This window comes from Crinia signifera, chromosome 11 (assembly GCF_055691185.1).
Source record: "Crinia signifera chromosome 11, ASM5569118v1, whole genome shotgun sequence".
In the NCBI taxonomy this organism is placed as follows: Eukaryota; Metazoa; Chordata; class Amphibia; order Anura; family Myobatrachidae; genus Crinia; species Crinia signifera.
Window position 1 is genome coordinate 104,657,127 of NC_139227.1, and position 18,555 is coordinate 104,675,681.

General features: G+C 48.6%; 1 protein-coding gene across 10 annotated transcripts in view; it reads right to left on the reverse strand.

Annotated features, from left to right (window-relative positions):
• Positions 1-18,555, reverse strand: part of MICAL2 (microtubule associated monooxygenase, calponin and LIM domain containing 2) — a 191,914-nt gene that overhangs the window by 148,247 nt on the left and 25,112 nt on the right. For 9 of the 10 annotated variants that reach the window (XM_083164104.1, XM_083164103.1, XM_083164101.1 and 6 more), the window contains exon 2: positions 7,499-7,848. In XM_083164104.1, the coding sequence (XP_083020230.1) occupies positions 7,499-7,762 (264 nt within the window). In that variant the 5' untranslated portion in view covers positions 7,763-7,848. Of the gene's footprint in view, positions 1-7,498; positions 7,849-16,302; positions 16,569-18,555 lie in introns of those variants that run through there. The other variant, XM_083164102.1, reaches the window with a different exon arrangement.

Here is an 18,555-nt window from a genome sequence, read left to right on the forward strand (position 1 = left end):
TAGTCACATTTCTCTAGTAAAATCTACTGTGTTCCTTAGAAAATGTATTAAAATTGCAAATCTGCAAAAAAAAATGAAATTTTGAAATTTCACCTACACTTTGTTTTAATTCCTGTGAAACACCTAAAGGGTTAACAAACTTCCAAAATGCTGTTTTGAATACTGTGAGGGGTGCAGTTTTTGAAATGGCATCATTTATGGGGGTGTCTCACATACAAGTCCCTCAAAGTCACATCAGAATCAGTGTTTGAAATTTTCTTGAAAATTTGAGAATTTGCTATTCATATTTTAAGCCTCCTAGTGTCCAAAAAAATTAAAAGGATGTTGAAATAATGATGGAAACATAAAGTAGACATATGGTCTATGTTAGTTATTAACTATTTTGAGTGGTATGATTATTTGTCTCACAAGCAGAAAATTTAACATTTTGAAAATTGCTAAATTTTCCATTTTTTTACGACATTTTGGTATTTTTCACAAAAAAACACAGACTGTATCGACCCAAATTTACCACTAACTTGAAGTACAATGTGTCACGAGAAAACAATCTCAAAATCACTGAGATAAGTAAAAGCAAAAAAAAGTTATCCCCACTTAAGTGATACCTGTCAGATTTGAAAAAAAGGGCTCTGTCAGGAAGGCAAAAATAGGCTGCGGCGGGAAGGGGTTAATCGCATATTCATTGTAATATTAGCATCCAGAATCGCACTGCAATACGCGATGATAACAGTGGGATGCATCACCCGGTACCCGCAGGGACAGGGATCCCCTAGATCGCACTGCAGTGTATATTATACAGAATTAATTGGTTATAATATAGCGGATTGACGCTGTCTATATCGGTGGACCACCCTTAGTCGAAACCGTCTAGTTAGAAGCCTAAAGATAGTTGACTGCGTCTACATCGACAGTAGTGGAAGTTAGACGCTAGCGTTAGAGAGTGGTTGACATAAGTTTTTCCCGTTTTTTTGTTGACGAATGTCACAGGGTTCTCCGTGGACAAGTTATATGTGCACAGTGTCCCCTCGCATGTGCTCGCCATGCTTCGGGCACAGTAATGGTGCAGGGTAGGTAAGTTAGGGTGAAGCACTAGCGAGGTGGGTTAAGCGGCAGTGGTGGTGGCCAGGGGTGGGGGGTAAGGTTAGTCTGCAGGGTGGGAGGGAGGGCAGCCAGTGGGTAGCCAGTGGCCAGTGGGCTACAAGCTGCAAACCCTCCCTGTCCCCAGCACCGACGTCACGGGACACATGGTCGGGACTATACGCCGCCGCCCCACGCCCCCTGGCAGCAGCCTTGGGTGCGCGCACCCAGCGAACAGTCTGCACATGTGCATACGCCAAACATCAGTCCCCATGCGAACGAACGTTGGCTGCAAGCAGACCAGAATAAGGTCCAAAGTTCCTTCTCACCGAGCGCTCACTGGGGTAGATAAAGTGAGTACGAGACGAGATGTTTTGCAGAAGATTGGTTCCGATGACTTAACTGAACTTGTTGATGAGGATTTCTTACGCGACGCTGGAATAGAGAACGCAGATCTGGCCGGTGACTCAGGGATGAAAATATGCATGTTTCACATTCATCGCATTGTGCAATTCCCAAACATTCTCGGAATTTTCTCAGACCTTGTACACTGTGTAATGAGCGATTCCCGGTCAGTTACCTCAGACTGACATGTTATGTGCTTATTAGGGAAGATGGGGATCACAGGCTGTGGAAAGCGGAGTCGAAGGTGATCACTGGCCTGACTTGCTTTGGCTCGTGCAAATGACCAATGCTGCCAACATGGCGTCCGATGATCGCGATGGATTGCGTCTTTGAATCACCGATGCTATTAGGAGGTGGCCTTTACCCACAGGCGTCTCCTGCTGTATTAGCATTATTACACACTGCTGCTGTGACCTGCAATGTAATGAAGGTTGCAGGATTGGACGTTGCAATGCCCAGCTGACCAGGCCAGAAACTCTGGCCACACCTCCCACCAATGGGGCAGCACAGATGGTATAATGGTTAGCATTACCACCTCACAGCGCTGAGGTCATGGGTTTGAGCCTCACCTTGGCCCTAACTGTGTGGAGTTTGTATATTCTCCCCATGCTTGCATCTACAAATTATACTTAATTAGCACCATAGAGTGTAAGCTCCACTGGGGAAGGGACTAATGCGAATGGCCAAATACTCTCTGTAAAGACTGCGGAATTTGTGGGCGCTGTGTAAATAAATTGGTAATAGCAATAATCAATGCCGCGGCAATGGGTACAATGCACTGCACCCAGTGTATGGCGAAAAGGCATATGGGGCAGGGAGATCAGAAAAGCCCTTGTGAGATGCACACTCCCCCATCATGGTGCACGCTTTCCCTCGTTACAGAATGAGGGTAATGTTAGTGTGGTGCAGTGTGATTGGCTTATCAAACACATCTTTTATCTTATAACTGAAAAAGAATGACACTGCTGACGACAAAATTGTGCAAAACATAATCAGCTGTACGCATCTGCCGTCGGCATTTACGACAGGACAAAGTGTAGCCGCATCACTTAGAGGAGTCACTAAATTAAGTTTTAGTGATTATTCATTTAAATTATTAACTTTTTACAGCACCAACATATTACATATATTGAATATTGAATCATTCACGGCTCCATTGACGTCAGAAGCCCATTATAATTGTGGGATAACTTACAAGCGCTGCACGCCTTGGGCCCTGGATGGGAATGTAACCCATGACCGCTGTGACATCAATGACCACGATGTTCCACGTTACATGTGCACTATCACATAGTATAATCAATCAGGGTATATGGATTTTTGCTAAAAATAATAATACATGCCATAACTGTAACAGTGTATTTATAGATAGGGCCAGCACATGGTTATATATGGTGACCAGTGGCACATCCAGAGGGGGGGAAGGGGGCTGCAGAACAGTTCAACATTCAAATAGGGGAGCCACACCCACTGCTAGTGAGTCAGTTTGAAATGGCAGTTGATGGCGGTTGATGCAGTTCCCTACTTGAATTTTGAACTGTGTGTGGCAGCCCCCATCCCTCCTTTTGATGGTGACTCTTTGCCCTTATATGGTAACATAATAGGGGAGTGCAGTCTTTGTACATGGATTTTTAATTAGCGCTGTATTTTGTATTGTACTTCATTGCGATAAGAAAAGTACGACAGGTTATATAAAGTACCATGTTGATTTATTGCAGTAAGCATCTATCCAACCTCATAAGAGTCCACCTGTCCCTTCCTGAGAGGCCGAGGCGTTGGAACCAAGTAAACATTTTCTTGTCAAGTACTTAATCCGTACGGAAAAGTGAGGGATAGCTTACCAGGGCTCCTGCTAATTAGGGTCCTAACCAGGGGTATGAGTGGCTGCAACTGGTTATAATCTCTCATTACTGAGCGGCTTGAGCCCCCATGTAACACCCAGCAGCTTTCAGTAACCGCATCATAACAGCATTCCAGTCCTTCAGACATAATATCACCCGGATAGATTGGCGTCAGAATCGCCTGATTTACAAACATCTTTCCAGTACGACCTCTCCTGCATAATACAGGCAGCTGATCTTCAATTTACCAAATTACTTCATAAATGATTCGATTTCAGACTATTGTTGGGGGTAGCGGCTACAGTGATCCAATATTTGGCAAATGGACCGATGTTGCCGGCAGAATCGCATCTTGTGGCGTTTTAGGGGTCTAGGTAAACATGTTTTTCGTACTCATATAAGTTGCAACAGAACCAAAATGTCCCAATAATAATAATACATATGGAGAACAATCAATGTGATAGAGAAGTTTAAAAGCCATTCGAACAATGTTTAGAACACAACTTATTATAGTGCTTGTACGCGGTGTTGTCACGCAAATAGCAATTCCTGAGAGTGGGGCAGGATTTTATTTATACAGACGGAGCATGCTTCATTCAGTGGGGGTCTGGCGGTCAGGTCCCCCACCGCACAGTAACTGGGACACGCGCGTGTGTGGAACGCTTGCGCATTCCAGTCATATGGAGTGCCATCTTGCCAGCGGGAGCAATCTGGCAAGCCCTGGTGCTAGTTAAGAGGCGCTCCATCTGTACATTAATATTTTATAACCCTGCCGTGTAATAACATACCATGCTAGGTAAGTGCCTATGGGGTCTTTGGCCTAATACACACATGATCACAAAAGCAAATTATTTCTCAAATGGACAAAACCATGCTGCACTGCAGGCGGGGCAGATGTGGCGTGTGCAGAGAGATTTAGATTTGTGGGAGTTATTGTGTTTGGAAAAGAGGGAAAAGAGCCCTGCATCATCAAGTCCCACCCACTTTACATAGAATTTAATGATTCACAGGTGCATGAGGAGGGGGCGGTGCTAAAATGAGGTGACGTGTAATCTTAGCTTAGCTGGGGTTTGAGCGGCGGGGTAGGGAGATGCAGGGGGGAATGCCAAAATTGGGGTATCCAAAATTTCTCAAAACAGGAGAAAGTGATAAGTAAGGCTCAGCATGGGTTCGTCAAAAATAGATCATGTCAGGCTGAATTAATTAGCTTCTATGAGGAAGTCAGTGGGGGAAATCTGTTGATGTAATACTGCTTGATTTCTCTAAAACTTTTGACACGGAGCCTCATAAAAGGTTATTAATGAAACTAGGTTATTTAGGGTTAGGAGATAAAGTTTGTAATTGGATTAAAAACTGTTTGCACAATCGGGGACAGAGTGGTGGTAAATGCCATACATTCCAACTGGTGTAAGGTTCAAAGTGGAGTCCCGCAAGGTTCAATATTGGGACCCACCTTGTTTAATATATTCATTAATGAAATTGAAAATGACATAGTGCGTAAAATTGCAATATTTGCGGACTACACAAAATTGAGTAAGGAAATTAACTCAGGAGAAGATGTGGAAACACTACAAAGTGACTTTAATCAACTGGAAAGGTGGAAAATGCTGTTTAACGTTGAAAAATGTTATGGGAACAAAAATGAACAAGCTACTTATAGGCTAAATGGAGATATTATAGGGAATTCTGCTGTAGAGAAGGATTTAGGGGTCATCATAGATGAAAAATTGGGTAATAGAGCACACGGATACTGGCATGCATTAAAAGGGGTATGGATTCAAGGGATGCAAATGGGATAATGCCTCTTTACAAGGCATTGGTGAGACCACACTTGGAATAGTGTGTTCATTTCTGGGCACCGCACATTTAAAAGGACATAAATAAATTGGAACAGGTACAGAGAAGGGCGACTAAGCTAGTAAAAGGTCTTGAATCACTAGAATACAAAGATAGGTTAACCAGGCTGAATATGTTATCACTGGAGAAACGTAGGATGAGAGGTGATACGATTATTATGTTCAAATACAGGATTGGGAATCATATGGAACTGGGAGATGATTGGTCACTAACAGGCCTATACTAGGACACGAGGGCATGTACTGAGGCTCGAGGAAAATAAATTCTGTACTGAATTAAGAAGAGGATTCTTCACCATTAGAGCAGTAACATTCTGGAACTCATTGTCAGTAGTTACAAATTAGATAGGTTGAACTTGATAGAGTAACCTCTTTTTTCAGCCTTAATTACTATGGGGGAATTTTACTAACAAAAATTTGTGGGAAAAAAATTGTATTTTCGTACGAAAATACAATTTTTGGGGGGGCGTATACGTATTTTTGGCATTTACTATGCCAAAAATACAAATTTTCGTATTCATATTGATGGGACATTCACATTTGTATTTACAAATATGAATGAATACACCATTGGCTGCTAGGCGGCCAATAGAATCATTCAGAGGAGCGGCGCGGAAGATGAAAGATCTTTGCGCCTCTCAGTCCGTGAGCAGGGTACCGACGGCTGATGCGGTGGACTACGGCGGAGACAGAGAAGATGACGGGATCTTCGCCAGAGGACCTGGTGAGTAGGATTTCCTTCCACAGGTTCCCCATATGGATTTCATCGGATCCTAAAGCCCTGGAGCCCCGGACTCTGAAGCCCTGGAGCCCCGGACTCTGAAGCCCTGGAGCCCCGGACTCTGAAGCCCTGGAGCTCCGGACCCCCAACTCAGCAGCCCTGGACCCCGGGACCTACCTACGGGCTCAAGATAGGTAAGTATCAGTATGTGTGTGTAATGTATTTATTAAACTTTTATTTTTCTGTGTTGTCAGTGTGTGTGTTTATTTAACTATTTATTTTACTGTAGAACTACAAGTGCCAGCGGGCCCTTTAATGCCCCGCATGCTGGGACTTGTGGTTCTCCAAGTCCCAGCATGCGTCGGAGGCTTGCTGGGACTCATAGTTCCACAGTAAAAGACAATAGTTTATTCTATTTTTTTACACTGAAATCAGCACGGTGACCACCGCACATGGTCACCGGGGACAGCACCAGGCTTCAGCCTGGTCAGGTAAGTCCTGGAGTTGGGACCCCTTTATTGAGTCAGTAGGGTGATGTTTTGGCTGTGGAAACTTATATAATAAGTGTCCCCAGGCTGTGACATTACCCTGCTGGCTGGTTTGGCATGGGGCTGGTTCTTAAAATACAGGGGACCGCTAGTCATTTTGTCCTCCATATTTTGGGAACCAGCCCCGGACCTGGAGCCCGAGGCTGGTTTTAAAAAAATCGGGGAACCCCTATTTGTCGGGTTTCCTGATTCTTATTACCAGCCCCGGCTCTTCAGCCTGGTGCTGGTTACGCTGTGGGGGGGACCCCACGCCGTTTTTTTATTTATTTTTCTATTTTTTTTTACACCTTGCAGCCTGCACAGATCTGACTGATCCGTGCAGACTGCCTGTAGTTATTCGTATTAGCGGACGTATATATGGCCAGCTAATACAAATGAATACGACTTCGGAGGGTTACAAAGCATTCGTATATGACTGCTTTGTAAATTCCCCTCCGGAACACGACTTTGCATACGACGTATGCAGTCGTATTCATTCGTAGCAAGAATACGAATACAATTTTTTGTATTCGTATTCTTAGTAAATTTCCCCCTATGTATCTAGGGGAAGTTGGGAGGCAGGGAGGGGGACACGGTTTTCAGGAGCCTCCCGGCCATTCCAGGAGTGTAGAGAAGTATGATTAAAATGCTCCGTGGCAATTTGCGTAATGTGCTAAAAAAGTAACCATGGGTGATTATCTGTTAAGCCTAGGAAAATCATGCATCAGGAGGATAAGAAATGTGTCTTCCTAGCTTGATTCATTTCGCAGTTCTCCTCTCAATCCTGGGGAAGCTGAAAGCATGTGATTAATCAAACAGAGCAGCTTTGAAGACCTGCCTTTTAAAGGTACGGTGGGAGTGTCATTTTCCTGTCAGTCTGGGAAGGGGAGGAGGAGCCCAAGGTATAAAAGACTGTCTGGGGGGGATTTAAGTTGATGACAGATGCAGGGAAAGCTTGCAGGGGCCATGAACAGAGAACCTAGAAGTGGGATGTTACTGCACAATTCTCAGCTCATACGCACATTAGGCACATACAAAAGAAAAGTGAAGCGTAAAGCCACAGAGTCTTACCTGAGTTCCTAGACATGCCTTCCCTTTCTTGTACTCCTTCTGGCTGTACCGTTTATCAAGCTTATTCCATAAAGCCTTCGCTTTCCAGCTGGTGACCTTGGACTTGAGCTTGGTGTAAAAGTGGCGATGATCTTGGGGGTCCAGTTCGAGCTGCCGAGTAAGGATGTTAAAGGCCTGGAGAGTTCCTTTACATGTTGTCGCCTGGATAAAGTTCTCAAAGAGCTGCCCAGCTTGTGCCTGCTTGTCGTCATCATTCTCCCCCATAGTTCAGATGGTCTCAGCAGCTTTGTCTGGTCTGCTGGACGGTACATGAAGCAGGAAGCGGCCCGTTCCTCTCTCGGCTGTGACACCTACAGTGAGAAATAGGAGAATGTTCATGGTGGTCGATGTAGTGCCCCAATCACATTATTTACAATGGCACAATGAAACTGAATTCTCTGATGGTCACCTGAGACGGCAGTTATAAGTCTACACCAGGGCATCGGGCTGGGATAGGAAAAGAGGAAAGGGGACAACATACAATAGCGGGAGAATCGATCAATCCACTGAGCTAATATGACTAAAAATATTTCTATGTATTGGTCTGGGATATTGATATTTTGAACCATCGTATAAGGATGCACATCCCTACATGCAAAGCTACAAGTGTGGTCTGATAACTGAATAGAGAGGGACCCCAGCCAAGATCTCCTTAATAGTATGAACCATTTCTCTTCAGGATCAGGACCCAAGAGCAGGAAAGTAAACGTGCAGGTGCCAGATTGGGACACAGTCCTCAGTTACCCCACGGAACACAATATTACACTTCCCAGGAAGAAGATTGTTTGGGTTTGATGTTGGATTAGTTTATCTTCCCCAACACAAACAGCTGAAACTGTCGAAGCTACCGCGAGCGTACGTATGTGCTGGCAGCGACTCCTCAACCACCTCCGAGAGGGAGAGAGAGGGAGGGTCAGGAAACTCCTAAGAAAATAAAACTTTTGAAAACTTTTGAACTTTCGGCCTGATTCAGACTTATTCCGAGTTTGTCTCCGCCGTCCCACATGGCGGATCCCCTCGCTACGCTGTGTATGCTGACACATCTGCTCGCAAGCGTCTGCATAGAGGAGAATTTATCCTCTGCTCGCAGCAGCAGAAACGCAGCCCAGGACTTACTCTTATGCTGCGCGGTATTCTCCGAATTGGCGGCGGGAGCTCATGTCATGTGACATCATGCGCCCACCCCGAGAAGGCCGAAGAACGCCTGTGTTCCCTGGGGCCTGCCGAGCGTTTCTATGTCCATCTATGGACCGTATACCGTCCTCTTACACAGCGCTGAGTGTGGGGCACCTGCTTTATTCTGGGCAGCCCCTGTGATGTGGTGAAGATGCTCTGGTTTTTGGAAGAACTTCTGGTAAGGATAAAAAAAAGCCCCAGACTCCATCCAGCAACAACAAAATAATAAAATAATCCAATAAAAAAGAGAGAGAGAGAAAGAAGAAATGTTATTCAGGGCTCCTCCCGAGTCAGCAGCTCCAGACCACAATTATAGACACTCCTTGTGAAAACAGAACATGAGAAACATACAGTACTTCGCCTCCGCTTAGCATTACTGCTGGGGGGCTGAGCTGCTGGTGTATTGGGATGCAATTTATTTACCTGCTATAGTGGGTATTAGTGCTGACCCCAGCACAGGGCGAGGACCCTACATCTCCCGCTGCGTCCTATCCCCTTATTCCCTGCAGTAGTGGGTATTAGTGCTGACCCAGCACAGAGCGAGGACCCTACATCCCCCAACTTGTCCTATCCCCCTATACCCTGCAGTAGTGGGTATTAGTGCTGACCCCAGCACAGGGTGAGGACCCTACATCTCCCGCTGCAACCTATCCCCTTATTCCCTGCAGTAGTGGGTATTAGTGCTGACCCAGCACAGAGTGAGGACCCTACATCTCCCGCTGCAACCTATCCCCTTATTCCCTGCAGTAGTGGGTATTAGCGCTGACCACAGCACAGAGCGAGGACCCGACATCACCCACCTTGTCCTATCCCCCTATTCCCTGCAGTAGTGGGTATTAGCACTGACCCCAGCACGGAGCGAGGACCCCACATCTGTCCTACTGTGCCCTATTCCCCTGCAGTAGTGGGTATTAGCACTGACCCCAGCACGGAGCGAGGATCCCACATCTGCCCTACTGTGCCCTATTCCCCTGCAGTAGTGGGTATTAGCGCTGACCCCAGCACGGAGCGAGGACCCCACATCTGTCCTACTGTGCCCTATTTCCCTGCAGTAGTGGGTATTAGCGCTGACCCCAGCACGGAGCGAGGATCCCACATCTGCCCTACTGTGCCCTATTCCCCTGCAGTAGTGGGTATTAGCGCTGACCCCAGCACGGAGCGAGGACCCCACATCTGCCCTACTGTGCCCTATCCCCTGCAGTAGTGGGTATTAGCACTGATCCCAGCACGGAGCGAGGACCCCACATCTGCCCTACTGTGCCCTATTCCCCTGCAGTAGTGGGTATTAGCGCTGACCCCAGCATGGAGCGAGGACCCCACATCTGCCCTACTGTGCCCTATTCCCCTGCAGTAGTGGGTATTAGCGCTGACCCCAGCACGGAGCGAGGACCCCACATCTGCCCTACTGTGCCCTATTCCCCTGCAGTAGTGGGTATTAGCGCTGACCCCAGCACGGAGCGAGGATCCCACATCTGCCCTACTGTGCCCTATTCCCCTGCAGTAGTGGGTATTAGCGCTGACCCCAGCACAGAGTGAGGACCCCACATCTGCCCTACTGTGCCCTATCCCCTGCAGTAGTGGGTATTAGCACTGATCCCAGCACGGAGCGAGGACCCCACATCTGCCCTACTGTGCCCTATTCCCTGCAGTAGTGGGTATTAGCGCTGACCCCAGCATGGAGCGAGGACCCCACATCTGCCCTACTGTGCCCTATTCCCCTGCAGTAGTGGGTATTAGTGCTGACCCCAGCATGGAGCGAGGACCCCACATCTGCCCTACTGTGCCCTATTCCCCTGCAGTAGTGGGTATTAGCGCTGACCCCAGCACGGAGCGAGACCCCACATCTGCCCTACTGTGCCCTATTCCCCTGCTGTAGTGGGTATTAGCGCTGACCCCAGCACGGAGCGCTGCCTGGCAGGACACATATTAGCGGCAGAACAGGAAATGAAACTGCTTACACCATAATAAATACAGGATATATTTGAAATGAGTCTTTCATCCCTACACAGAACTGGAAATCCAGTCTCATAAATAACAGAGACTTCATGCCGCGTGTTCCTGTAATATTCATTACTATTATTACAGGACTTTATAAATAAGCGGCAGAGAACATTATTTCCTGTAGGTACGGGTTCGGGGATGGTACAGAGCACGGGAAGGGATATTCGCTGACTCAGAGCCGTCTACAGATCACACATAGCAGTTCATATATCAAATATTTGCTCTCAGGCACAGTAAGGACCCAGGGTTGTTCCGAGTCAGCATAGAAAGATGAAACATGATGCTACACATTAATCCACCCACCAACATTACACCATGGGCCTAGATGTGTACATAGATTTCTCCCGCGGGTTTGCAGAGCAAGATGGCAGAGGGGAGATAATATTGGGCATATCAGGCTTTCTTGGTACATAGGCGAGCTCATTTTCGGCGTCATTATGACCCCAGTGTTCCACAATGATTAATGAGTGTATTCACATCAGTCCCTGCCCCAGTGGAGCTTACAATCTATATTCCCTACCACATGTACACGCACACACACAAATTCTAGGGTTCATTTTTTTGTTGGGAGCCAATTAACCTACCTGTATATTTTTGGATTGTAGGAGGAAACTGGAGTACCCGGAGGAAACCCACGCAAGTACGGGGAGAATATACAAACTCTCACAGGTAGGGCCATGGTGGGAATCGGCCCCATGACCTCAGCGCTGTTAGGCAGTAATGCTAACCATTACACTGTCCGTGCTACCCAATAAATATTATTATTATTATTATTATTATTATTATTAATAATAACGCTGCTCTCCCATTGCAGCCCAGAGGCCAAGGTTATCTAGGAGTGGGAGTGTAGCCTGCTTTCTTGGGAGTCAGGGATGCTGAGAAGCGGGGAATGGGGTATGGATTACCCAGGCCTGAATATCTGCAAGTGTCCAAGTGTGCAGTTGAGGAGTACCCCCCCCCCCTTGCGGCCACTCCCTTGGCCACGCCCACACCACCTAGTCTTCAAGACTGCACAGTACAACTTTTCTTGTTCTGTAAGCAATTCTCAGTATCTGTACTTCTGTGTTTATAACTGCACAGTGCACTCCTCTTGTCCTAAATGCGGAATGTCATTCTCCAGATGCCCTTGCACAGCCATGAAGGGGTACATTTATCAAGATGGGAGGAGTGACAGAGAGTAAAGGGGACGCAATAGAGAGTAACGGGGATGTGATAGACCGTAAAGGGTATGTGACAGAGGGTAACGGGGATATAACAGAGAATAACGGCGATGTGACAGAGGGTAATTGTGACAGAAAGTAACATGGATGTGGCAGAGAGTAACGGGGATGTGGCAGACAGTAAAGGGTATGTGACAGAGAGTAACGGGTATGTGACAGAGGGTAACGGGGATGTGACAGACAGTAAAGGGTATGTGACAGAGAGTAACGGGGATGTGACAGACAGTAAAGGGTATGTGACAGAGAGTAACGGGTATGTGAGAGAGGGTAACGGGGATGTGACAGAGGGTAACGTGGATGTGGCAGAGAGTAGCGGGGATGTGGCAGAGAGTAGCGGGGATGTGGCAGAGAGTTACGGGGATGTGGCAGAGAGTTACGGGGATGTGGAAGAGGGTAACGGGGATGTGACAGAAAGCAACGGGGATGTGGCACAGAGTAACGAGGATGTGGCAGAGAGTAATGAGGGTGTGACAGAGAGTAACGGGGGTTTGACACAGAGTAACGGAGATGTGACAGAGAATAACGGGGGTGTAACAGAGTAACGGAGATGTGACAGAAAGTAACGGGGATGTGGCACAGAGTAACGGGGATGTGGCAGAGAATAATGGGGGTGTGACAGAGTAACGGGGGTGTGACAGAGAGTAATGGGGATGTGGCACAGAGTAACGGGGATGTGGCAGAGAGTAATGGGGGTGTGACAGAGAGTAACGGGGGTGTGACACAGAGTAACGGGCATGTGACAGAGAGTAACGGGGATGTGGCAGAGAGTAACAGGATGTGACAAACAGTACAGGGTATATGGCAGAGAGTAACGGGGATGTGACAGAGGGTAACGGGGATGTGACAGAGGGTAACAGGGATGTGACATAGTAAATGGTATGTGACAGAGTAACGGGGATGTGGCAGAGAGTAACGTGGATGTGGCAGAGAGTAACGTGGATGTGGCAGAGAGTAACGGGGATGTGACATAAGAGTAACAGGGATGTGACAGAGTAACGCGGATGTGGCAGAGAATAACGGGGATGTGGTAGAGAGTAATGGGGGTGTGACAGAGAGCAACGGGGGTGTGACAGAGGGTAACAGGGATGTGGCAGAGAGTAGCAGGGATTTGGAAGAGAGTAACGGGGATGTGATGTAAGAGTAACGGGGATGTGGCAGAGAGTAACGGGGATGTGGCAGAGATTAACGGGGATGTGGCATAAGAGTAACGGGAATGTGGCAGAGAGTAATGTGGATGTGGTAGAGAGTAATGGGGGTGTGACAGAGAGTAACGGGGGTGTGACAAAGAGTAATGGGGGTGTGACAGAGAGTAACGGGGATGTGACAGTGGGTAACAGGGATGTGGCAGAGAGTAACGGGGATGTGGCAGAGAGTAACGGGGATGTGGCAGAGAGTAACGGGGATGTGGAAGAGAGTAACGGGGATGTGGCAGAGAGTAATGGGGGTGTGGCACAGAGTAACGGGGATGTGGCAGGGAGTAATGGGGGTGTGACAGAGAGTAACGGGGGTGTGACACAGAGTAACGGGCATGTGACAGAGAGTAACGGGGATGTGGCAGAGAGTAACGTGGATGTGAGAGACAGTAAAGGGTATATGGCAGAGAGTAACGGGGATGTGACAGAGGGGAACAGGGATGTGACATAGTAAATGGTATGTGACAGAGTAACGGGGATGTGGCAGAGAGTAACGGGGATGTGGCAGAGAGTAACGGGGATGTGACATAAGAGTAACGGGGATGTGACAGAATAACGCGGATGTGGCAGAGAGTAACGGGGATGTGGCAGAGAGTAACGGGGATGTGACATAAGAGTAACGGGGATGTGACAGAGTAACGCGGATGTGGCAGAGAATAACGGGGATGTGTCCATGTATTCGCAGACCTGCCATAATACTGTAGTATATCGATAGTCAATCTGGGTCTTTTATCACCCTAAGATAAAGTCTATGCATAGTTCCTAACATTGCTTTTGGATGAAATAGGTCTCTCCACGAGAGTGCCTGAAAAAAAAAAAGGGGGGGGGGGGGGGGCGGGCCGCAGCAGAAAGAGGTGTGGCTTAATTGGAATGCACCACCCATGAGCCATGCCCACAGTGAATAGACGCTGTTAAAAAGCATCTTTTCACCACTGCTCTGTGAGGGGCAGGGTCTCCGAACAGCTCCCCCACCATGCTGTCCCCACTGCAGGAGAGTTTGGAGGTATGTCTATGTGTTGGGCGCAATTTGTGTAACTTCCTCCCAAACCTAAAAACCCCCAACAACCTGTACACTTGCTAAAAACTGGTGGCTATACTGAAGTATGCGGCACAAGTGATGTCACTATGATGTCACTAAAGGTGCCCATACACGTACCAATTACCCGGTACTTTTTATGCTAAAATAGCATCGTTGTGCATGGGATGCGATGCTATTTTAGCACAAAAAGTACCGGGTAATTGGTACGTGTATGGGCACCTTAAGAGTTATGATGCTGCATTCTAATAATCTGTAGGTTCAGCCTACCATTGCGCATAAGCAGCAAGCGCGCCAGTGCCCAATTCTCGAAATCTATTTCATTTTTCTTTTTTTTCCTGGCACACTTACGTCGTACAAGTAGCGTGCCAGAAGGTTGTCGTGTGCATTGATGTGCGCTGGGCATTATCGAGTACACATCAGATGCACTTAATAAATGAGCCCAATGTTTACTCTGTGTTGTGTCTGTGAAACGCGTTGTCCGGGCGAGCAGCTATAAATAAGGTGAACATAGTTCAGATCACTTGTTTTGATCCAAAACATTTGATCTGTCTGTTTAATCTTGGCAGGAACTGTTATTAAATTATAAGCTACAGAAATAAGGGGAAGAAAATATTGCACTGTATTTATTTTACTGCAGGTCACGGGAAGAGAAAATGATTATATTATAACCCAGGACAGAATCCGCAGGACTTTTTATTTTCATTGTTCATTCCTTGAGGATATGAATGCTGAGACAGCTTAGACAACATGACTATGTACCTGCAACCTCTAATAACAGAATAAACTGTATTACAATGCGATAGTCCTATCTCAGTGATGTTACTGGTTCCTAGTGATTGGATGGCTGCACTCTTAAGTCCCCCATACACAATGCGATTTGAGCCCAATTTCACCCGATTCTGGTGGAAATCGGCCCAAATAGCGTGTGTGACATCCGATCCGATGCACGGTCCCATGTGCATCAGATCATACATGCTGGAGATCATACGTGCTGCTCAGAAGATCTTCAAATCGGACCCCCTACCGGCAGCAGGAAACATGTATCCCATGCAATACATTGCATGCAGAAGTAACACATGCGATCCTGCGGCCTAGGAAGGTCCCAAGCGGCTCAAGGGGGTATTAGATGCGACTTGTCCAAGGACATAGGGTAAGGGGGCCATATTGCCAGCGATTGGAGTGTGCACCGGCGATAAATCGCTGGGTGCGTGCTCCTGTTTTTAGTCCCCTTATGATCGCAAGCTCCTGCGACCAGCTGATTCCCTCTGCAGCTCCCCCGAAAGAGGTTTCCTTTCATCAGCGACCATCTCTGGTCGCAGATGAAAACAGGACACTGAGCGATATATCGCTCATCGATATATCGCCAAACGCTATATCGCCCCTTGTGTACACACCTTTAGGGGGTTATTCTGGTTGACCCCGCCTTGCGAATGGTGGCCCGGCCACCACCCATTTGCAGTGTGTGTTTGAACACTCTGGCTGTGAATGGATGTTTGATACAAACTTCCATTCGCACCCTGCGGGGAACAGCCACCCACCCATCTATTTCACTATGGGCAACCTAACAGGATTTACTTATTTCTTTAGAACCTTCTAGAAGATAATAGATAGTATCTGATTGGTTGCCCATAGCAACATCCCATGTGAAATAGAACTCACATCTTAGTAAATTTCCCCCTCACTGACATCGCAGTCCCCTAGTGAATGGAGTGGCTGTAGTCGCAGTGACATCACAGGTCCCTAGTCCCTGGATAGGTTGTAGTCGCAGTGACATCACAGGTATTTCCTATCTGGTCAGTAACCCATTGCAACCCATCATGGTATAGCCTGTACTTTGCACCTGATTCACAGATGTACGTACATGGCTGTGCAAGAACAGGACCTGCACAAATATCCCATGTATCCGCATTTGATCCGTATTCGCAATCGACCACTGAATCAGCCCCTTTGTCATTAGATAATGTTGTGTTATTAACATGCACTAGATGTACAGGGTAAGACTGGAAAGAAACAGCTCATTTCAGAAGAACACCCTTTACATTCTGATTGTATCCTAAAGCCCCCCACTCACCAGCACAGACACAAGGTTATGCTGAAGACATGATGACATGTGCAATCATATGATGTCATACTCACAAATCTCCATGAACACAAGACACCTTCTGATGTCACAACGACGCTCAGTGTCACCTCTGCTCAGAGCGACCAGCCACAACTTGTTAAGTAACAATCCAAAGGAAGTTGTGGATTTTGTACCCGGCTCTGTAAACTGTGGACAATGCAATAATCTGTGATATAAATTACAAAGTATTCTGTCCTTCATCTGATTAGAAACTATCTTTAGCCCAGTGTCAGGAGATGGGACGCTGTGGCCAATTATGGCCCTGTGCCGTCCCAGTGTCCGGGGCATTGTGTTCTGCACTTCAAGGCTTCACTTATCTGGAAGCTTTACTGTAGGAATGCGAGATATCTCAGGCATGAAACTTTTCTGACAAGTGCAGCTCTACCCAGCAGGCCGGACCCTTCCTGTATCTGAAGCTCTACCCAGCAGGCCGGACCCTTCCTGTATCTGCAGCTCTGCCCAGCAGGCCGGACCCTTCCTGTATCTGCAGCTCTACCCAGCAGGCCGGACCCTTCCTGTATCTGCAGCTCTACCCAGCAGGCCGGACCCTTCCTGTATCTGCAGCTCTGCCCAGCAGGCCGGACCCTTCCTGTATCTGCAGCTCTGCCCAGCAGGCCGGACCCTTCCTGTATCTGCAGCTCTGCCCAGCAGGCCGGACCCTTCCTGTATCTGCAGCTCTGCCCAGCAGGCTGGACCCTTCTTGTAACTGCAGCTCTGCCCAGCAGGCCGGACCCTTCCTGTATCTGCAGCTCTGCCCAGCAGGCCGGACCCTTCCTGTATCTGCAGCTCTGCCCAGCAGGCCGGACCCTTCCTGTATCTGCAGCTCTGCCCAGCAGGCTGGACCCTTCTTGTAACTGCAGCTCTGCCCAGCAGGCCGGACCCTTCCTGTATCTGCAGCTCTAGCCAGCAGGCCGGACCCTTCCTGTATCTGCAGCTCTGCCCAGCAGGCCGGACCCTTCCTGTATCTGCAGCTCTGCCCAGCAGGCTGGACCCTTCTTGTAACTGCAGCTCTGCCCAGCAGGCCAGACCCTTCCTGTATCTGCAGCTCTACCCAGCAGGCCGGATACTTCCTGTATCTGCAGCTCTGCCCAGCAGGCCGGACCCTTCCTGTATCTGCAGCTCTGCCCAGCAGGCCGGACCCTTCCTGCATCTGCAGCTCTGCCCAGCAGGCCGGACCCTTCCTGCATCTGTAGCTCTACCCAGCAGGCCGGACCCTTCCTGTATCTGTAGCTCTGCCCAGCAGGCCGGACCCTTCCTGTATCTGCAGCTCTGCCCAGCAGGCCAGACCCTTCCTGTATCTGCAGCTCTGCCCTGCAGGCCAGACCCTTCCTGAATCTGTAGCTCTACCCAGCAGGCCGGACCCTTCCTGTATCTGCAGCTCTGCCCAGCAGGCCGGACCCTTCCTGTATCTGCAGCTCTACCCAGCAGACCGGACCATTCCTGTATCTGCAGCTCTGCCCAGCAGGCCAGACCCTTCCTGTATCTGCAGCTCTACCCAGCAGGCCGGACCCTTGTTGTATCTGCAGCTTTGCCCAGCAGGCCGGACCCTTGTTGTATCTGCAGCTCTGTCCAGCAGGCCGGACCCTTCCTGTATCAGCAGCTCTGCCCAGCAGGCCGGACCCTGCCTGTATCAGCAGCTCTGCCCAGCAGGCCGGACCCTTGTTGTATCTGCAGCTCTGCCCAGCAGGCCAGACCCTTCCTGTATCTGCAGCTCTGCCCAGCAGGCCAGACCCTTCCTGTATCTGCAGCTCTACCCAGCAGGCCAGACCCTTCCTGCATCTGAAGCTCTGCCCAGCAGGCCGGACCCTTCCTGTATCTGTAGCTCTGCCCTGCAGGCCGGACCCTTCCTGTATCTGTAGCTCTGCCCAGCAGGCCAGACCCTTCCTGTATCTGCAGCTCTACCCAGCAGGCCAGCCCCTTCCTGTATCTGTAGCTCTACCCAGCAGACCGGACCCTTCCTGTATCTGCAGCTCTGCCCAGCAGGCTGGACCCTTCCTGTATCTGCAGCTATACCCAGCAGACCGGACCATTCCTGTATCTGCAGCTCTGCCCAGCAGGCCGGACTCTTCCTGTATCTGCAGCTCTGCCCAGCAGGCCAGACCCTTCCTGTATCTGCAGCTCTACCCAGCAGGCCGGACCCTTGTTGTATCTGCAGCTCTGCCCAGCAGGCCGGACCCTTGTTGTATCTGCAGCTCTGCCCAGCAGGCCGGACCCTTGTTGTATCTGCAGCTCTGCCCAGCAGGCCGGACCCTTGTTGTATCTGCAGC